Source organism: Mirounga leonina, unplaced genomic scaffold (assembly GCF_011800145.1).
Source record: "Mirounga leonina isolate KUSES-001 unplaced genomic scaffold, KU_Mleo_1.0 Mir_101799, whole genome shotgun sequence".
Taxonomy (NCBI): domain Eukaryota; kingdom Metazoa; phylum Chordata; class Mammalia; order Carnivora; family Phocidae; genus Mirounga; species Mirounga leonina.
The window spans coordinates 1,168,765-1,188,890 of record NW_023270210.1 but is presented as its reverse complement, the minus strand read 5'-3'; the positions used below and the strand labels follow the sequence as shown (position 1 = coordinate 1,188,890).

Here is a 20,126-nt window from a genome sequence, read left to right as displayed (position 1 = left end):
ACGCCTCCTCGACCCTGTTCCTGGGCGGGGCCTTCTGCTGCCCAGCGGGGGCTCCCTATTAGCTCCTCCCCTGGCAGGGGCGGGGCGGCCCAACACCCGAGAGACGACGGGGAGACTGGGTCGCGACTCCCCAAAAAGTAGCAGGTGCTGCATGTCACTAGGAACATCCTGTGGGCCGACCAAGGCTGGCGGACTCGGGTTCCCCTCTGGAACAGCCTCTGGCACACTTTTGCGGGCTCCCGGGTGGGGGCGGGGCTTGCGTGTTTTATTTCCGGATCCCACAGCTACGACACCGGAAGCAGGAAGTGTGAGTTTCGGCAGCGGGAGAAGAGAAGGGTGACCGCAGAAACCGGACTTTTTCGGAGCGCCAGGGCCCGAGGAGTGCTCGCGGCTCGCCGTTCCTGCCCTTCTCACGTCGGACCGACTCTGCTGACAGGTGTGGTCCTCTTCCCGAAGACAGGGTACTATTGGTGGGCGTCCCGCCTCCTCCGAGACACCCCCCGGACGTCCAGGCTTCCCCCTCCTGTTGGGCCGTGGCCCATTTCTGCCGCCTGCTTATAGAGCACCGGCCAAGGCGGCCCGATGCAGGAGGCGAGTTACCTTGGCGGCGAGCGGGACTGTTTCCGCCTCTTCCTCTCCGCCGCCGCAGCGGAGTCTGACCACACCCCTGCTTCGTGGATGACTTCCAGTTCAGAGACATTTTCTGCTCATCAAACTTGACTGCATTCGAGGTTGTTAAATTCTTTTAAAAAGGCCCCAAATATAGTTTGGCAGCTACGTATCTCACTTCCTGTGCCTCAGTTGGCTCACTCTGCAAAAACGATTAATGTCTACCCGACCTCAAATCGTTTCTGTGACTCGAGGATGGATGAGCCATCCTGGCATGTTCGAGGTACAGCAAGGAGGCCACTGTAACTGGTGCAGAGTGAGTGAGGGGAGAATACTTGGAGAGGAAGCAATGAGGGGCCAGATAGTTCAGGGCTTTGCAGGCCGTGTTAGGGCCTTTGGCTTTTACACGCAGGGCAATGAGGAACTGTGGTAGGGAACACTGTAGAGGACGGACATGATCGGAATTATCTTTTAGGGTGATCTGGCCCCTGTGGGAAGAACAAACTATAGGGGACAAGGGTAGGAGCAGGGTGACCTGTTAGGACGTTATTGCAGTAATCCAGATGAGTGGTGCTTTGAGCATTTTGTTGTGAAAAATTTCAAAGACGTACAAAAGTAGAAAGAATAGTATAGTAAATCCCATGTCTTCACTGCCCAGCTTTGACAGTTGTCAACTCATGGCCAATTTTGTTTAATTTATAGCCCTCACAATCCTCTTCCTTTGTTATTTTCAATAACAGCTTTATTGAGATATAATTCTCATACCATACACTTCACCCATTTAAAGTGTACAGTTCACTGGTTTTTAGTATATTCAGAGTTGTGCAGCCATCATCACTCTCTCATTCCAGAACATTTTCATGACTCCAAAAAACCACTTGCCTCCTTAGCTATCACCCCATTACCCCATCTCTCCCAGCTCTTAAGCATCCACCAATCTTTCTGTCTCTATGGATTTGCCTCTTCTGGACATTTCATATAAATGGAATCATACAGTATGTGGTCTTTTGTGAGTTGCTTTTTTCTTTTAGCATTATGTTTGCAAGACTGGTCCCATCTTGTAGCATGTGAACGTACTAGATTTTGTTTACTCATCAGTTGATGGACATTTAGGTCATTTCCACGCTTTGGCTGGTGTGAATAATGCTGCTCTGAGCGTTTCTGGGTGCACATGTGTTTTTGTTTCTCTCAGATAGATACCTAGGAGTTCCCACATTATTTTGAAGCAAATTCCTGACACCGTATCATTTCACCTGTAAGTATTTCAGCATGCATCTCTAAGAAAGGATTAAGAAACAACCACAACACCACTATCACACTTAAAATAGTTAACATTAATTGCATAGTGTCATCAGATAGATTCTGGGATACATTACGACAGGATTTCCTGATGCATTAGATGTGAGCTGTGAGACATAGAGAGGAGTCAAGAGGGACTCTGAGGTTTTTGTCACAGTAGCTGGACATCAGCTAACAATAAGGAGGGCTGTGGGTGGAACTGGCTTTTGGGGCCTGTCAGGAGTGCAATTTTAAGGTTAGTTCTGAGAGCACTACCAAATATCCAAGTGGAGATGTTGAGTTTGCTATGTGTCTGGAGTTCAGGAAAGAGGTCTGATTTGGGGCATCATCAGCGTGAGGATGGGGGTTAAAGCTCTGAGGCTGAATGAACTCTGTACTGGAGTGACTGTAGGTAGAGAAGAGACCCCAGAACAGAGCCCTGGGGCACCACAACATTGTGGGGTGGGTTGGTGAGAAGGATCGAGTGAAAAGATCTGAACAGGAGCAGCTAGTTAGGTGGGAGGAGAACCAGGAGAGTGGGCTTTTCTGGAAGCTCAGGGAAGGATCAGTGGCTTCAGTGGAGCAGTAACAGTTTATTCAGCGTTAAGGCTGTCCTCTCTCAGCTCAGGCCTGCTCCTGCAAGCTTGTATTGGGATCGGCCTCCTCCTCCAGGTAGTCTTCCCTTCTTGGGCAGAATTTCAAAGGGCTCCAGGTCGACTTCTGTAGTTCATAAGAGAACGCAAACAGCCCTGCTGTCTTAGGCTGCGAGCCCACCTCCCACTTTCAGATTCCTCGGCACATGTCAGATACTAGGTATCCCCTCGGGCCCTCGGTTCCAGTGAACACTTACCAGGTTCTTTTTTTTTTCTTTTACACTTACCAGGTTCTGAGTGGTGTCCTTGAAGCCCCTCTTACTAGGTGGATTAATTTCCTAGAGCTTCTGTGACATGACCACAAGCCGAGTGGCTAAGACAACAGACCTTTATCCTCTCCCAGTTCTGGAGGCCAGAAGTCTAAAATCAAGGTGTCTTCAGGGCCTCGTTCCCTCTGCAGGCTCTAGGGGAGCATCCTTCCTGCCCCTTCCAGCAGCTCGTGGCTCCAGGCCTTCCTTGGCTTGTGGCCATGTCATTCTAGTCTCTGTCATCACATGGCCTTCTCCGTGTCTGTTTCTCTTGTCTCTTATAAGGACACTTGTCATCGGGGGCACCTGGGTGGCTCAGTCGTTAAGCGTCTGCCTTCGGCTCAGGTCATGATCCCAGGGTCCTGGGATCGAGCCCCACATCGGGCTCCCTGCTCAGTGGGAAGCCTGCTTCTCCCTTTCCCACTCCCCCTGCTTGTGTTTCCTCTCGCTGTGTCTCTCTCTGTCAAATAAATAAATAAAATCTTTAAAAAAAAAGGACACTTGTCATTGGATTTAAGGCAACTCTGATCCAGGATGATCTTATCTCAAGATCCTTCACTTACACCTTCACAAAAAACCCTTTTTCCATATAAGATCACATTCACCGGTTATGGGGGTCAGGATGTGGACATATCTTGCTGAGGTCATCATTCAGCGGACTACACGAGGTAAGGGGCCAACATCTTCACTCCTGCTGGGGGTGTATGTAGCAGGTAGGAGTCACAGCATGCTGACACCTCCCTACAAAAATAATCCTCCCCGTAATTTCCCCCTCTCTTGTGAAATTCTTAACTTCAGTTTACAGCTGGAGATAGGTCCTAGGCAGAGTTTATAACAAGTGCTGAACCATGGCCTTTCTGACCCCACGTATGGGCCTGCAACTCCCTTTGTAATGAGAGGATATGCCACCTTGTAGATTGAAAAGCCTGTTTTAGCTCCCTGTTACACTTGATAAAGTGCTCAGCATTCTGCTTAAAGTGTGGCCCCAGACCACACTCCTTGTCCTGCAAGGTAAGAGAATTCTGCGAGGGTCTCGTGTGACAAGTCTGCTGCCTTTCTCTTCCAGACCCTGACTTGTTGGATGAGCAGGACCCCCTGGAAGAGTCAGCCGTGTGAGATGGTGCAGCCCAGTGGCGGCCCGGCAGGGGACCAGGACGTGCTGGGTGAAGAGTCTTCTCTGGGGAAGCCAGCTATGCTCCACCTACCTTCTGAGCAGGGTACTCCTGAGAGCTTCCAACGCTGTCTGGAGGAGAATCAAGAGCTCCGAGGTGAGGAGGGCAGCAGGTGTGCCGAGCAAAACGTCAGAGGTCCCAGCCCTGTTGGTGGGGGAGGCTTCTTCCACTCATCTGTGCCTCTGTTTTTACTGGGTCTGAGGTGGGGGTGCACCTGAGAGCCAGCTAGTGATTCAAAGCCACCCTCCCTGTTTGTTTCAGGTGGGATTCCCTGGAAATGGACTCTGAGGTATAGATTGACTTGCAGGAAGTTTATTTAGAGTTCTGTCAGGACCAACAATGGGGGAAGGAAAGGGACAGGGAAGGGGAGGACAGGGAGAAGCGGGAGTGGGCACAGGGAGAAGCTGGACTGCAGTGCAGGCCGACCCTGCAGGTTGCTCTGGAGCTGGAGTGACCCTTCTGAGTTGTCCCAAGTCAGGCCAACTGTGGTGGGGCTTTTCTGTCTCCATCCTGATCGGTCCTTAAGCGGCCAACTATCCTGGGAGGGGCTGGCTATTCTGGGAGAGGCCCTGCGGCTCCTGGGAAGGGGGGGCGTGACCTGCCCTGGGAAGGGGGCGTGGCCTGCCCTGCGACGGACCTGTGGGGGAAGGGCTGCTTTCGGAAAGGGGGGGTGGTTTCTGGTGCCTGTGGTGCGGGTGTGAGCGCGGCCACCGTGGCTCCCAGAACCATCCCATTTCTGTCTTCACCACGACCTCCCCCACCCACTCACCTGCCATGTCCTCGCTTGTATGGGGAGGGGGGCAGCTTCTTCAGCTCCCAGTGGCCTGCTCCATGCCTCTCAGGTGGTTGGCTGCCCTTGGCTGGCGCACATTTGTGCCCACCCTGCGTGTGACGACACCCTGGCCCGCCCTCTTTGGCCTTGTAATCATGCTTAGACATCTAGGGGCTGTCCTGGCCACTGCATGGTGTTGAGCAGCATCCCTGGCCTCTACCCACTAGATGGCAATAGCATTCTTCCAGTTACGATAACCAACACTGTCCCTGAGGTCAAATGTCCTGCTGTGTTGGGGTCACATAGAGCTGGCAGCCAGGTTGGGGGAGGGGAGACAGCTCACCTTCCACAACTATGTGTGTGGCCTCTGCTGGTCCCCAGGAGGGTGCTCTGGCAAGAGGGACTTGGGGGAAGAGTGTGGCAGGTTGGCTGTAGAGGGATCACGGCACCACCAGCTTCCCGCCCAGGGAGCTCGGGCTTTAGTGGCAGGTGGAGACCTTGAAGCTGCACCCTCCACCTGTGCTGCGTGAGGCAGATGGCAGATGGCTGCTGTGTGTCAGGCCCTGGGTCACACTCCCAGGGCACTGAAGGTGTCTGCCCCCAGCGATGCTCAGGATTGTGCCTAAGGAGGAGGGCGCAGGGGAGAGGACATAGACTTTGCTTGGAATGTTTGGGGGGAAAACATGGAAGTCGGTTGTGGAAGTCATGGAAGAGGTTGTGTGTACCTAGGGTAGGAGTCCATTTATGTGACATGTCCAGGAGAGGTGGATCCAGAGAGAGAAACAGATGAGCGGGTGCCAGAGGCTGAGGGTGATGGGAAAGTGATTGCAAGTGGGTTCAGGTTTCTTTTGGGGGGGGGTGATGGAAATGTTCTGGAACTAGCTAGAGGTGATGGGTGCATAGCTTTGTGAATACACAGAAACCACTGAATGACTGTGTACTTTAAATTAGTTAAAATGATAAATTTGATGTGATGTGAATTTTATCTCAATAAAAGGGGAAGTTGCATATGAGTCGAGGCTTAGGTGGGGGGTTGGGCAGGATTGCAACAGGTGGAGGGTGGAGGTGGGTGAGGGAAGTATGCCTGAGGCAGGAGGCTCCTGTAGAAGGGCCACACTCAGCTTTGCTCCCCTGCAGGGGAGGAGTCACATGGGGACAGTAGAGTGCAGAACGAGTCTATGGAGCTGGGCTCAGAAGCCAGTGCAGTTCTAGTAAAAGGATGCTCCGTCATCAGGGTTTTGACCAGAGAGTGACACGAAGCTACTGCCCGTTGCAATCTTACAGAGTTCTGTAGTTGCCAGAACCTTCGTGTGTCACCGAGCAGTTTTGTCACCCCTCCATGTTCTTCTGCTGCCCGGGGTATCCCTGGGTGTGGGGCTCTCCTTTCCTCAGCCTCTGCTGACTGCCTGGCCTTGGCACATGCTCGTCCTTCAGCCTCGTGAGCGGGGGACTAGCTGTTTCGTGACCACTCGCTGTGCCCAGATCCTGTGAGGTGGCTGTGGTTATCCCCGTTGAACATGCAGATGAGGACAGTGAGGCTCAGGGAGGCCAGTCCCTGGGCCACTCGAAGCCTTCTGGGCCTCCCAGGCTGCAGCCAGCCATGCCACAGGGCACTTTGCCCTGGTGGCCTTCCCTGAGTGTGCAGGTAGCTTCGGGTTTCCTGATTCTGAAGATAATGACTTTGCGCCCCAGGGCGCAGGCAGGCGCACTTTTGACCTGTGGCCAGAATACAAATGAGTTCGAGGAACTTAGAGAGAAAGTGGCCTTTGGCACATACTTTTAAGCAAAGCTGATGTGTTTGGTATCTCTTCGGAGAAATTTAGGGGCTTTATCAGTAGCATAAATAATTTTGAAAGTGTTACGCAAAATAAGAGGAGGTGTTTCAAAGCCATCTCCACATGCGAGGCCGCACGGTACCGCAGGGACGGCGCCGTGACGGCCCGGGAGGGGCTGGGAGGCCCCCTGCCAAGTCTCAGCTCTCGGCCATCTCCTCTGCCCCCAGATGCCATCCGGCAGAGCAACCAGATGCTTCGGGAGCGCTGCGAGGAGCTGCAGCATTTCCAGGGCAGCCAGAGGAAGGAGAAGGAGTTCCTCATGCAGAAGTTCCAGGAAGCCAGGAAACTGGTAGAGAGACTGAACCTGGAGAAGCTCGACCTGAGGAGGCAGAGGGAGCAGGCCCTGCAGGAGGTGGAACATCTGAAGAGATGCCAGCAGGTAGCCAGAGGGGCTGGGCAGGCCCTTCCCCAGGAGCTGGGGAGCCAGGGGGTTCTGGAAACCACAGGGATGCCAGTGTTCCCCGAGGGAACCTGTGGTCAGGGCTCCTCGAGAGCACCCTCAGGCTCGATGCTTCACTAGGAGGGCTCGCAGAACTCAGAAGAGCCGTACAACGGCTCCCGGTTACGGTTGTTATGGTCAATTACAGTGGAAGCACCCAGGTCAGAATCAGCAAGGACGCGAGGAGCGTAGGGCCGGGTCCAGGGGAGACCAGGCGTGAGCTTCCAGGTCCCTGGCCGGCGGAGGGGTGCGGCAGTGCCGTTTCTCCCGCAGCCTTGTGTGACAACCCGCACCGGGCACGGCCACCAGGGAAGCCTCCCTGCGCGGCGCTGTCCGGGGACTTCAGTGCGGGGTCGGTCCCGTGGGCCTGGAGCTCCCGCGGGGCTGAGCTCGGAAACTCAGTCTCTGCACCTGCACTGCGCCCCCCACCCCCCACCCCCCACCCCCTACCCCGGGACGTGAAGCTGAGAGGTGTGGCCCAGGGGCCCGCCAGGAATCCCACTGTGAGCACAGACTGCCTGCCAGGGAGCTCGGGGATGAGTGTGCCAGGTTCCTGGGGCGGCCATGACAAGGGACCACAACGCTGGGTGGCTGGAAGAAAGAGAAATGTATTGTCTCCCAGTTCTGGAGGCCAGAAGTCCAAGAGCAGAATATGGGCAGGGTTGGTGCGTTCTGGAGGGTCTGAGGGAGAACCTGTTCCAGGCTGCTTTCCCAGCCTCGGGTTGTGCCCGGGGTCCTTGGCCTCCTTTGGCTTGTAAACAAATCACTCCATGTCCCTCTCCGTTGTCTCATCACCTCCCTGGGTGTCTGTATGTCCCTCCTTCTCCTCTTATGAAGACACCAGCTGGACGTTAGTTAAAGTGGTGAAAAGAGGTTTTATTTGGTAATTACTGACAGCAGGGGAAAGAGCTGAGCTCCATTGTGACTTGCAGAGGTGCCTGGAATTTTCCAGAGGGAGGGAGGAGGAGGAGGAGGGGCTCAAGGGAAAACTCACAAAGGGTCTGTCAGTGGAAATGCGGGAGGTGAGCTGGCAGTTACGGAAGTTAGCCTTCTCTCCTGCACAGGGACTGGGATTCTGAGGCCCTAGTCTTCATGAGGATTCCTGTTCAAGGGAATGGTTTTCAGGTCCTTGAGAAGGACTCTCCTGGGTTGTAGGAGGTACGTGGACATTTCAAAGGGATGGAGGAAGGGTTCACAATTGGGAGCCCTCTTACCAAATGCTCTAAGGAAGGGAGGCAGGAACAGTGTTCCGGTGTTGGCTGGAACAGTCAAATTTGGCAGCATTGAACTTTCCTAGGTAGGCATGCCAATGGGTGGCTGGGTCTCCCAGGATGCGGCCCTTTGCTGCTAGAATCTGTGTTTAAGTTTGGTCAGGTCGCCGAGTGCAGGGGTTTGGATGGAGTCAAAGTCATTTTGTGCTGATTTCGTTTGTAGTTCTCCACAGTCATTGGATCTCCTACCGCCTCCTCTTCTAGCATGACTTGATCATAACTTGATTGCATCTGCAAAGCCCCTGTCTCCACATTAGGTCCCGTCCACAGGTACTGGGGGTTAGGATGTGGACATATCTTTTGGGGGCCACCATTCAACCCATCCCAATCTTGAACAGGTAGACTCAGTGCTCTTTGCTAAATGCCTTCAGAGCATCTGTCAGTGCGGCCCTGGGGGCTCCTCTCCGCTTGGCCCGGCTCACGTGATGGGATGCTGGTCACACAGCTGACAAGTCCAACAGCAGTGGGTATCGGAGTGGACATGGCTTCATGTTGAAAAACTTTGAAAAACGATTCAGCATTTTTTCTTCAGGTTGCCCCCGACTCAGCAGCCTCACCGCAGGTGTGCATCTGAGAGCAGCTCTTCTTCGTTCACTGGAGAAGCCAGTAGAACCATAGGCTGGAAGTTTTTTAACAGCTTTACTGAGATAAAATTCACTTACTGTAAAATTCACCCTTTTACAGTATCCGTGGCATTTTAGTATATTCATAGACTTGTGTAACCATTACCACTCTCTGGTTCCAAAACATTTTCACCGCCTCCCCCCCTCCCCGCAAGAAGCCCCATCTTCATTAGCCGTCAGTCTGCATCCTCTCCCTCAGCCCCTGGCACTCTCCAGTCTGCTTTCTGTCTGTGGGTTTGCCTGTTCTGGACATTTCATACAAATGGGGAATCATACACTATGTGCCCCTCACATCTGGCTCCTCTCACCCAGCATACAGATTTTTGAGGTTCATCCATGTTGTAGCATGTATGAGCACGTAATTCCCTTTTATGGCTGAGTGATACTCCGGTGTATGGAAGTAGCACATTTCACTGAATCTGTTCGTCAGTTGATGGACATTTAGGTCATTTCCACTCTTCAGCTGTTGTGAGTAATGCTGCTATGTATTTCTTTTTTTTTAAGTTTAATTTATTTAAGGAATCTCTACACCCAGTGTGGGGCTCAAACTCATGACCCCAAGATCAAGATTCACATACCTCTCCGACTGAGCCAGCCAGGTGCCCCCAGTTAATGCTGCTATGAAAATTTGTGTGTGGATCTGTGTTTTTGTTATCGGGTAGATACCTAGGAGTTCCCCTGTTAATCTGAAGCAAATTCTAGACACTGTAAATATCGTCTGTAAATATTTCAGTGCGCATCTCTAAGAAAGGGCTTAAAAAAGACATAACCCGATACCACTCTCACACCTGAAATAGTTAACATTAATTGTTTAGTGTCATCAAATCTTTTAAAGATTTTTTTTTTTATTTATTTATTTGACAGAGAGAGACACAGCGAGAGAGGGAACACAAGCAGGGGGAATGGGAGACGGAGAAGCAGGCTCCCTGCAGAGCAGGGAGCCCGATGCGGGACTCGATCCCAGGACCCTGGGATCATGACCTGAGCTGAAGGCAGTCGCTTAACCAACTGAGCCACCCAGGCGCCCGTGTCATCAAATCTTTTAGTGCCATCAAATAGACACAATATATTTTGACAGGATTTCCTGATGTGTTAGATGTGAGCTGTGAGACACAGAGAGGAGTCAAGAGGAACTCCAAGGTTTTTGTCCTGGTAGCTGGAAGATGGATTTGCCATCAGCTGACAAGAAGGAGGGCTCTGGGTGGAACTGGCTTTTGGGGGCTGTCAGGCATGCAGTTTTGAGAGTGCGGCTAAATATCCAAGAAGACATGTTGATGTGACAGGCCAGGTGGTGGGGGGTATTTGCACTGTTCAGTGGGGAGACCTCCTCTGAGGTGCGTTCTAGTCAGGACCAGAACACAGTGAAGGGCTGAGCCACATGGGGTATTTGGGGAAAGCATGTTTTAGAGGAGGGGAGAGCATGTGCAAAGGTCCTGAGGCAGGGACATGCCTGTCATTTTCAGGGAACACCAAAGAGACAAAGATGGCTGAAGCTGTGTAGAAGCGGCTAAGGAGTGGGCGGGGAGAGTCAAGGTAGGGGCTGGTTATGTGGGCTTAGTAGGGCCAGTGGAAGGATTGGGGCTTTGACCCAAGTGTCACAGGGACCGTAGGGGCTGCTGTGGTAGTGTGAGGCATTATCTGGTTTCCTGTAGACTGTAGAGTAAGGGGGGGGTGTTATGAGGTTGAATTGTGTCCCCCCAAAAGAAATGTCCACATCCTAAACTCTGTACCTCAGAACGTGATCTTATTTGGAAATAGGGTCTTTGCAGAAGTAATAAAGTTAAGATGTGGTTATACTGGATTAGGATGGGTCTAAATCCAATGATTACTGTCTTTATCAGAAGAGAAACAGACACCAAGACGTCCAGGGAAGACAGCCATGTGATGATGGAGGCAGAGATTGGGGTGATGCGTTTACGAGCCGAGGAGCGCCAGGGACTGCTGGCCCAGATTTCCCCCCAGGCTCCTCAGAAGGCACCGACCCTGCCCACGCCTTGCTCTCGGACTTCTGGCCTCCAGAATCGGGAGGCAGTACATTACTGTTGTCTTAAGCTCCCCACTTTGTGATTCCTTCTAGAAGACCCAGGAAACCTGTAGGAACAGGTGCAGGAGTGGAGGAGGAGCCCAGGTGGAAGTCACTGCAGCCCTGGCGAGGGCCTCTGACCAGAGTGGGCCCTGGCCCACGGGGTCTGCTGACAGGCATAGATGATGTGGAGGTATGGGGCAGGTAGCTGGATAGCTAAGCCGGGGCTCCCGAGAAGAGTCTGTCATGGAGGTGTGAATTGGGAAGCCATCGGCCTGCGGGGTTACGGCAGGCCTGGAGACCAGACCCGCGCGTGGAGATGTAGAGGAGAAGGGAAGGAGTGGCGGGTATGGTGTGTGCGTGTGCACAGGAAGCCGGGGCAGGGGCGTGGAGCAGGGGAGTGGCGGTTGCTGTGGGGGGTCCGGCTGTGAAGGACTGAGGCACCGAGCCTAAGGTCACAGGGGACTTGGTCTGGACCGCTGGAGAAGGGAGGCCGGGCATCAGGGGATTCGGACAACTCTTAGTTTTGTCACAGGTAGAGAGGCCTTCTGGAAAGTGGCAGTCCGTCTCATCTCTCCTGGTGGCCTTGGCTTACGGAGGGGAGCATGTATTTTGACACTATCTTTAGGTCTGACCTCCCTGAGCATCTGCTGGGCTCAGTCCTCATGGCCTGCTCGTCAGCCTCGTGAGACTCGAGGCAACTCTGTGCCCCTGTGTCTGCAGGGACGAGGAGGGGTTTGGGAATGTGGGGTCGTGGGACAGTTGCCTGGCTGGGGCTTGGGAAGCTTCCAGAGGTGAGCGGTGAGGTGAGGGGTGGTGCTGGGGGCAGGAGAGAAGCCCTCCGGTGACATGTCTTAGTCCCTGCCCTCTGCCCTGGGACTTGGGGATGCCAGGGGTGGGCAGCCGGCAAAAAAGTGTTACTGACAGGAAGTGGCTTTTTTCCATGCAGCAGATGGCTGAGGACAAGGCCTCTGTGAAAGCCCAGGTGACATCCTTGCTGGGGGAGCTCCAAGAGAGCCAGAGTCGCTTGGAGGCCGCCACCAAGGAGCGGCAGGCTTTGGAGGGCAGGTGAGTGGGAAGGGAAAGCCCTCTGGGGGCTGCCGTTCAGGTACCTGGGGAGAGTGAGGCGCCTTAGGAGCCCCTGGAGGGTTCCTCTGTGAGAGGTCAGCTGTGGTGATCGCAGGAAAGGGCTTCCCGCCTCCCAGAGGGAAGCAGGTGCTCTGCAGAAAGCACCCTGTTGTGCGAACAGTCCAGGCCCAGGGACCACCCTCAGTAGGCAAACTGTCAGGCTCTTTTCTGGACAGGGGGGTTCCCGTAAGTGGGATGATTGGGTCAGAGGGCACAGATGCTTCCTGGGCTCTCAGCCGCCGGGCTGCTGCCCTGCAGGGAGCGAGGCGGGTGCCGCTCTGCTGGTGCGTTGGGCGGTGTCACGGCTGCCTTCCCGCCTCGGGAGGGCAGGAGGGGCGCGGGCAGGAGCTCGCCGCCGTCGGCGACACGCGAGACCGTGTGGACGTGCTTCCGTCTAGAGAACAGAGTGTGAGGAAAGGCAGCGCTCTGGCCTCGGGCTCGTCGCGCTCTCCTGTTTTCCCCCATGTACTCTTCTGTGCCTCCAGCTTTCTAAAACCACGTGCACCATTTTTAGGACAATTTGGTGTCTTTTTTGCCTGTCTTTTTCTGTGTACATGAAAGAAACGGCTGGAGACAACTTTGGTCGGTTCTGACCGTGCGCGGACGTTTCCGTGAGCAGCTGGGCTCTTGGGCAGTGTCCTTTTGTGCCCGTTGCCCTGGGGGTCGGCCATGGAAATGCTGAGCTGGACAGCTCAGGCACAGAAGCCTTGCTTGCATCTCAGGGCATTCAGTGTGGCCATTGGAAGAGCTTCCTCCGTCATACACATGGAGGCCCCCTGAGCCTTGGGCCTGTCCTGTTCCAGGGCCCCGGGCAGGCGGCAGTCCCATCTGGTGGTAACGACGTCAGATCACAGATGGAGATGTGCTCAGTGTATTCGGACAGGTGCGGAGAAACAGCGAGACCAGTGACCATCCCCAGCGGCCCCCGCCCCCCAGAAGCAGCCACCGTCACCCCTGCGGTGGGGGCCATGCAAGGCCTTGGGCCAGCAGGATGACACGGCTGGAGCCTGGGCCTGGAGATCTGGGGAGCCGTGGGGAGATAGGAGAGCGGAGTTCGGAGACTGGGGGCTGTGGGGCGATATGGCTCATAGCGGGGGCGGCGGGGCAGCCATCGCCGTCACCCAGCCAGGCGGGTGGGAGGCTCCTCTTCCAGGTGTGTGCATTTGGGACTGCAGCTGAGCCCTTGAGATGGGTCAGCTGCCTTCCTGCCGCTTCTAGAACAGGGACTGGGAGGGAAAGAGCCGCCCGCAAGCTGGCTCTCTGTGGCTGTCCCGTGGGTGGTAACAGCGCTTCCACCCTGACAGCCGACAGCCCCCTCCTCTCTCACACGGAAGTGGCTCTGTGTCGGCGGGACGCTCGGAGCTGTGTCCCGCCCCGGCCCGCGCTCCCCCCGCAGACCGCAGAGCTCCTAGCGCCGCGCCGCCGCCGCGGCTTCCGCCTTCCTCGTGCTCAGTGCGCCGGGGATCCTGGGAGCCGGCGGCAGCCCCCTCCCCGTTCTGCGGGGCCCTACCGTGACCGCCCCCTTCCCCGTGCCAGGGCCCGGGCTGCCAGCGAGCAGGCCCGGCAGCTGGAGAGCGAGCGGGAGGCGCTGCAGCAGCAGCACAACGTGCAGGTGGACCAGCTGCGCATGCAGAGCCAGAGCGTGGAGGCGGCCCTGCGCATGGAGCGCCAGGCTGCCTCGGAGGAGAAGTGAGTGGCGTTGTGCCCGCAGGAGGGACAGAGACCAGAGGGCAATCAGCGACTTTCTAGCTGTCAGGGAGCCCTTCCACGGACTGTCGCTGAGCCTGATCACACCTAGATGATCCATCTTGGATCTGATAACGTGTGCTCTCCACATGTTGACAGCATCCGGTCCCGGACCCTGCATTGCTTTCGTTGGCATGCCTTTGAGTCTCCTGTATTTATTTACTTACTTATTTATTTATTTATTTACTTACTTACTTACTTATTTATTTATTTATTTATTTATTTATTTATTTATTTAAAAAAGATTATTTATTTATTTGAAACAGAGAAAGAGAGAGAGCATGAGCAGGGGAAGAGGGAGAAGGAGGCTCCCCGTGGAGCAGGGATCCCGATGCGGGGCTCGATCTCAGGAACCTGGGACCATGATCGGAGCCGAAGGCAGATGCTTAACTGCTGAGCCACCCAGGCGCCCCAAGTCTCCTTTCATTTAGAACAGTTCTCCTGTCTGTTTTTCATGAAGTTGACTTTTTTGAAGAGCACAGGAGAGTCCCATCCTATTATAAACAGTCTTATTTTTAAACATGTTAGCCTTAAGAAAAAGGATGCTAACCATGTAGTGAGGCCCGCCTTAGAGCTGATGGCCTTTGGGGCACAAATGCCCCCTGGAAGCCCCCTTCTGGTCTGTGGACATGACAAGAACGAAGAGGGTGGGGCTGGAGCAGGACAAGGTAGTTTCTCCAGCAAAGGCTCCTTTTCCTCAGGCGGAAGCTGGCCCAGCTGCAGGTGGCCTATCACCAGCTCTTCCAAGAGTACGACAGTCACATCAAGAGCAGCATGGTGAGCAGTGAGCGAAACCGAGTGAGTATGGTGGGCATGTACTTGGGACTGTCTAGGACTGACTTGCCTTGGCTCCTCTCCCTGCAGCCTAGAAACAGAAGAGCATGGGGCCTGCTTCCCCAGATTTACCACTATGGGAGCTCGGGTTCTTTTAGCAATAATCGCGCCTCGGATAAACCTCATTGGCTACGATACTGCCACTGCGCAAAGCTTGGGAGCTCGGGTTCTTATATGAAGACTTGACAGAATGGGATTTGGGGAGGGATGCTTGACTTGTCCTAGAGCTTTGTCAGGGTCGCAGTGTGACAGCTCAGGGCAGGATGTGGGATCCTTGGGCTGTGCTGCTTGTGGCCTGCAATCGACTAGGCTGGGCCTCTGGATGCTCCCTCTGTGGGCTGGGAACATGCTTGTCTCCACGGCCAGTCCCTTCTGCCAGCCCGGCTCCTGGCTCTGACTTCTCAGAGCCAAGGTAAGGCCCAGAACGCTTCTATCGCACTGTTGAAGGTGGCTGTGAGCCCTCTTTTGGTTTGTTCTCATCAGACCTGTACTGGGTGCAGTTTCTAGTGATCACATTTTAAGAAGGATGCTGTCAAACACGAGCGTACCCAGAGGAGACTTGTAAGGGTGGGGTGTTAGTGCGGGAGCAGCTCAGCATGGAGGTGACAGCCTCAGCGGGAAGTATGGCCCTGTCCCTTGAAGCGTTGGAGGCGGGCTGTCTGGCTGGGGAGTCTGGGAAAGGAGTGTCGGCCTGGGTGGGAAGTTGGGCCCCACGACCCCAGAGGTCCCCTCCACCCTCTGCCTTTCCTGTGTCCTGCCTGCGCTGACAGCCTGTGGTTGGCATCACCCTGGCACTGGCCAGCCAGGGCCCGTCTTTCATTGCTTTTGGTTCTTCTCACCTGGAGTAGCAGTTCACCCTGGGCCAGCTTGAGCTCCCTCAGTACCCCCTTGCCCATTTCTAGGGAATGCAGCTGGAGGATCTCAAGCAGCAGCTGCAGCAGGCCGAGGAGGCCCTGGTGGCCAAACAGGAAGTGATTGACAAGCTGAAGGAAGAGGCTGAGCAGCACAAGATTGTGATGGAGACTGTCCCGGTGCTGAAGGCTCAGGTGAGGGCGCTCCTCTGTCGCCCGCTGGCCCCGGAACCTGATGCGTCTCTGGCGTCAGTTTGCGGTGGCTTCTCGGAAGCCCTTGGAGCTCCCTGGGCTGTTCCCTGACCTCTCAGTGCACTTGGGGCTGACTTTCTCTGTGCCATGGGCTCTGGGAGGGCAGGACTCTCCCTCGTCCCCCAGCATGGAGTGTCCAATGAATGGCCAACAGTTGGCGGGCGTGCCCCTGTCTTGGCTTTGTTTGCCAGGCGGATATCTACAAGGCCGACTTCCAGGCCGAGAGGCAGGCCCGGGAGCAACTGGCAGAGAAGAAGGAGTTCCTGCAGGAGCAGCTGGAGCAGCTGCAGAGGGAATACAGCAGGCTGAAGGCCAGCTGTCAGGAGTCGGCCAGGTGGGCCTCGGAGTCCGTCCCCACGAGGAGCGGGTCTCTGGTAGTGACCGCACGGGTCTGTCGAGCTACGAGCTGGCCCTCCCTCTCCCGTCCCCCTGCCCTGTCCTTCCACTGGCTCCGTGTGCGCTGGCTGATTGGACGGTTTCTCTTCTCCAAGGATTGAAGATCTGAGGAAGCGGCACGTGGAAGTCTCCCAGGCCCCCTTACCCCCTACCCCAGGTGAGTGAGCTGTAGGAGGAGGGCTGGAGAGGGCAGGGTGTTAGAGAAAGTGCCATCTCAACTCCCCAGAGCTGCTCTCCTGAGTGTAGTACCCCCTCTGGGGGGGGAGGGGGGCAGAGGGGAGGAGCTAGTGGTGGTGACCCCAATGGTCGGACCGGACAGTCCTATCAAGTCTCAGTACTTTCTGCCGCCTCCCCTCTTTCTCCAGCTCACCCCTCCTTTCACCTGGCCCTGCCCAACCAGAGGAGAAGCCCCCCCGAGGAGCCGCCTGACTTCTGTTGCCCCAAGTGCCAGTATCAGGCTCCTGATATGGACACCCTGCAGATACATGTCATGGAGTGCATCGAGTAGGGGCTGCCTGCGGGGGACCAGCCTGCCTGCTCCCGACTTAACGGGCTGGGTGACAGAACGGGCCACTTCTGTGAGCCCCACGAGCTAGCTCTAGGACCTTACGCTTCAGCTCCCCCATCTGTTGGTTTGCCTCTGTTAGGGTACATGGAACCCGCTAGGCCTGATGCTCTGCCCTTCTTGTTTGTGCCGTCTGCTTGAACCGCTTGCCTCTGGGGCTCCCTTGCTTTCCACCTGCACGGGCGAAGTCAAGAATCGAGGCCAGGGCTCCCCCAGAACTTCTCGAGCCAACACAGGCAGAAGCCTTTCCTCGCACGTGAGCTCCCACGCGCCGTGGCGCCAGGGCCCTCGTGGGCCGTGTGGTATTCCGTGTGGAGGCTGCGCCACCAGTAGACGTTGTTGCCACTCTTGTGTCGTCACTAAGCGAACGTCCCTGTGCATCACTTACGTGTATCTCTGGGTCGGATTCTTAGAAGCTGCACCACTGAGCAGCTGCAGACGGGTTAGATGGGCCAGTACGTTGTCCCTGCTTCCTCAGAGCCTTGCCCACAGGAGGGATGTCCAGCCTGTGGGCTTTGCCATCTGTCAGGCATGTGTTTCTCTATTCAGAGTGAGCCTGAAGGATCTTCTCCAATTCTGCTTAATGGCTTGTTTGTATTTTCTGCTCATTTTTCTGTTGGGCTGTTAGTCTTTTGTTCCTCGGTGTGTTTGAGCTCTTTGGTCATTAGTGGGATCGGCTCTTGTGTATGATAGAAATTGCAAGTATCTTCTTTTACTCTGACTTGGACTTGAAGTTGGTTATCTAGGCGTGGCCACGCTTCTCCACCTTTCCTTCACTGCTTTGGGTTTACCATGGGTGTGACCGGCTCGTGGCTTGACGGGGAGACGCTTCCCACATGTACACTTGCCGTTTCCTTTTCCTAACACCACAGCATGCCGTTGTCCTCCCTGAGCGTGTTGCTGCCTAGCGTGAGCGGTGGTGACTGTGTTTGATCACGTTCCAGAAGCTTGTGATGCTGTTCCCCGCACCAGCCCCATATGCCCCAGCCTTTTGAAGGGAAGCCACTTGGTGATGATTGGCAGGTTATGAACACTAGAAGGCTCCTTACTGTTGTTTTGCAAGATTCTGGATGTTTCCTTGATGTCAAAGCCAAGGGCATTAAGCCTGTGGTTGTCAGAAAAGGATGTTGGAAGCAGAGGAAGAATGCCCCAGCCTCCCCTGGCCCTCCTCCATCTTCCCCTGGTTGGGAACAGGATGTCGCTGAAGACAGCCCGGCTGGCAGCCTGCTGTGAAGACGAGCCTGGGCGGGGGGCTTGCCTGGCATGTATAGGAGCGGGAGCCCCTTCTCCATTTCCTGGAGCCCAGATGTCTAATTGCAGATGATCGTCCTTTGGGAAGATGTTAAAGGCACAAACAGGCTCCCCACTTCTGGGTGCTGCATCCCAATCCTGATCCTGTAGTTTTTCTGCAAGAGCACTTTTAGTTTTGGGGGGAATGTATGAATTTCCCACGGCCACTGTAACAAATGATCAACTTGGTGGCTTAAAACAACAGGAATTCATTTTTTCATGGTTCTGAAATCAGGGTGGCAGGGTTGGTTTCTTCTGGAGGCACTGAGGGAAAATCAGTTCCAGGCCTTTCTCCCAGCCTCTGGTGGTGGCCCTTGGTGTTCTTGGCTCCATTCTCTGCCACCCCATTCTCTGCCTCTGTGGTTACACGGCCTCTTCTTCCTGACTGTGTCTTCCCTTCTTGTCTCTTACAAGAACACCAGTCACTGGATTTAGGGCCCACCTACATCGTCCCGGACGAGCTCATTTTGAGATCTTTATCTTCATTACATCCGCAAAGACTCTTTTTCCAACTCAGGTCATTTTTTTTTTTTTTTCTTTGGCAGAGAGAGAGAGCACAAGCATGCGGAGAAGCAGGCTCCCTGCTGAGCAGGGAGCCCGATGCGGGGCTCGATCCCAAGACCCTGGGATCATGACCTGAGCCGAAGGCAGTTGCTTAACCAACTGAGCCATTCAGGTGCCCCTCCAACTCAGGTCATAATCACAAATTCTGGGCATGAGGACGTGCCTATATCTTCTGGGCCACCATTCAGCCCAGCACAGGGGAGTGCACAGACTAGGAGAAATGCAGGTGAAGACCAGTGTCTCCAGGACACTGGGCGCTCTGTGGGAAGGAAAGCTGCTTTGGTGGGGGGACAGGCCCTTGCAGGTGTGGGGACTGCTGCTCCTTAGGACATCCCGACTCCAGCTGGCCACCGCCGCCAGGGCCGGCAGCCACGGGCAGGAGAAGGAAGGCTGTAGGCTGCGGTGGGACAGAACTGTTGGACCGACCGGTGCCCTGGGTAACAGCCACCAGCTGCGTAGGCATGGGCTTTGTGCTTTATTAGGAGAGTGGACAGAGGCCCGGGGGAGCCCTTCTCTGACTGGCTTCCTCTTCTGAAAGGATGTTGGGAGGAAGAAGATGAGACCCAGCAGTGGTGAGAGAGGCAGCCGTTCTCTTCCTGGGGTGCTTTCCTCAGGTTCTGGCTTTTACCGATGTTCATGCCTGGGCCCCGGTCCAGCTGAGTCAGGGTCTGGGCGCAGGACCAGGCATTGGCTGGAAGCCACTGCCCTTTTGAAGCTTCCCTTCCTGGGGTGCCCTTGCTCCCTACCTCCTCAGAGCACCCTGTAGGACCAGCTGTACACTAGACACTTAGAAGGGAGGGATTCTGCTTTCTCCCCTTCTGGCTTTACGTAGATTGGGCTTCCAGAATAAGTGATTGGATCCCTTCTGTGAGGGAAGCAGCCTGCCTACCCAATGAGCTGTGGCCCCTTGACCTCCACAACCCTGGGTTTGGGAGGCAGAGACAAATAGCTAGAAGCACATCCCGCTGAATCCTATGTCATTTCTCGTTGCTCATACAACGTTTCTTGTTGTTCATACAACAATATTTCTTGTTGCTTATACAACAATAGTTCTTTTAAAAAAATTTTTTAAATTAACATATAATGTCTTATTGGTTTCAGAGGTACCGGTCTGTGATTCATCCGTCTTACACAATTCACAGCGCTCACCATAGCACATACCCTCCCCAATGTCCATCACCCAGCCACCCCGTCCCTCCCACCCCCCACCACTCCAGCAACCCTCAGTTTGTTTCCTGAGATTAAGAGTCTCTTATGGTTTGTCTCCCTCTCTGGTTTCGTCTTGTTTCATTTTTCCCTCTCTTCCCCTATGATCCTCTGTCTTGTTTCTCAAATTCCGCATATCAGTGAGATCATATGATACTTGTCTTTCTCTGATTGACTTATTTCGGTTAGCGTAATACCCTCTAGGTCCATCCATGTCATTGCAAATTACAACAGTATTTCTTGTTGCTCATACAACAATGCGTGCCCTCTGTTACCCGCTGGCCAATGCTTAAGAGAAATCCAGGTGACCAACGAAATAAGCACAACAAGAAAGCGTTTCTCCCTCGCTAGTAACGAAAACACAGACTCCA

General features: G+C 54.7%; 1 protein-coding gene and 1 pseudogene across 3 annotated transcripts; one reads left to right on the top strand and one right to left on the bottom strand.

The window, feature by feature from the left end:
• The first annotated feature begins 117 nt into the window (after window positions 1–117).
• IKBKG (inhibitor of nuclear factor kappa B kinase regulatory subunit gamma) lies at window positions 118–19,600 on the top strand. Of its 3 annotated transcripts, none has more exons than XM_035010833.1 (10): window positions 118–731; window positions 3,855–4,056; window positions 6,735–6,946; window positions 11,873–11,991; window positions 13,588–13,740; window positions 14,499–14,595; window positions 15,534–15,677; window positions 15,926–16,068; window positions 16,226–16,287; window positions 16,496–19,600. In XM_035010833.1, the coding sequence occupies exons 2-10, from the start codon at window positions 3,870–3,872 to the stop codon at window positions 16,636–16,638; spliced, it is 1,260 nt and encodes a 419-aa protein (XP_034866724.1). In that variant the 5' UTR covers window positions 118–731; window positions 3,855–3,869; the 3' UTR covers window positions 16,639–19,600. The 3 variants fall into 3 exon arrangements, with proteins under 3 accessions (XP_034866724.1, XP_034866716.1, XP_034866705.1); XM_035010825.1 differs by having other exon boundaries at window positions 124–436; XM_035010814.1 differs by lacking the exon at window positions 118–731 and adding an exon at window positions 750–892.
• On the bottom strand, window positions 14,676–14,786 carry LOC118015309 (annotated as a pseudogene).
• Window positions 19,601–20,126: the final 526 nt, after the last annotated feature.

Bases quoted from the DNA above. Each gene is read 5' to 3' on its own strand.
- IKBKG (XM_035010814.1), top strand. From the start codon at position 827: ATGTCTACCCGACCTCAAATCGTTTCTGTGACTCGAGGATGGATGAGC. The intron at 6,947-11,872 runs GTAGCCAGAGGG...TTTTCCATGCAG, and splicing joins ATCTGAAGAGATGCCAGCAG to CAGATGGCTGAGGACAAGGC. The intron at 14,596-15,533 runs GTGAGTATGGTG...GCCCATTTCTAG, and splicing joins TGAGCAGTGAGCGAAACCGA to GGAATGCAGCTGGAGGATCT.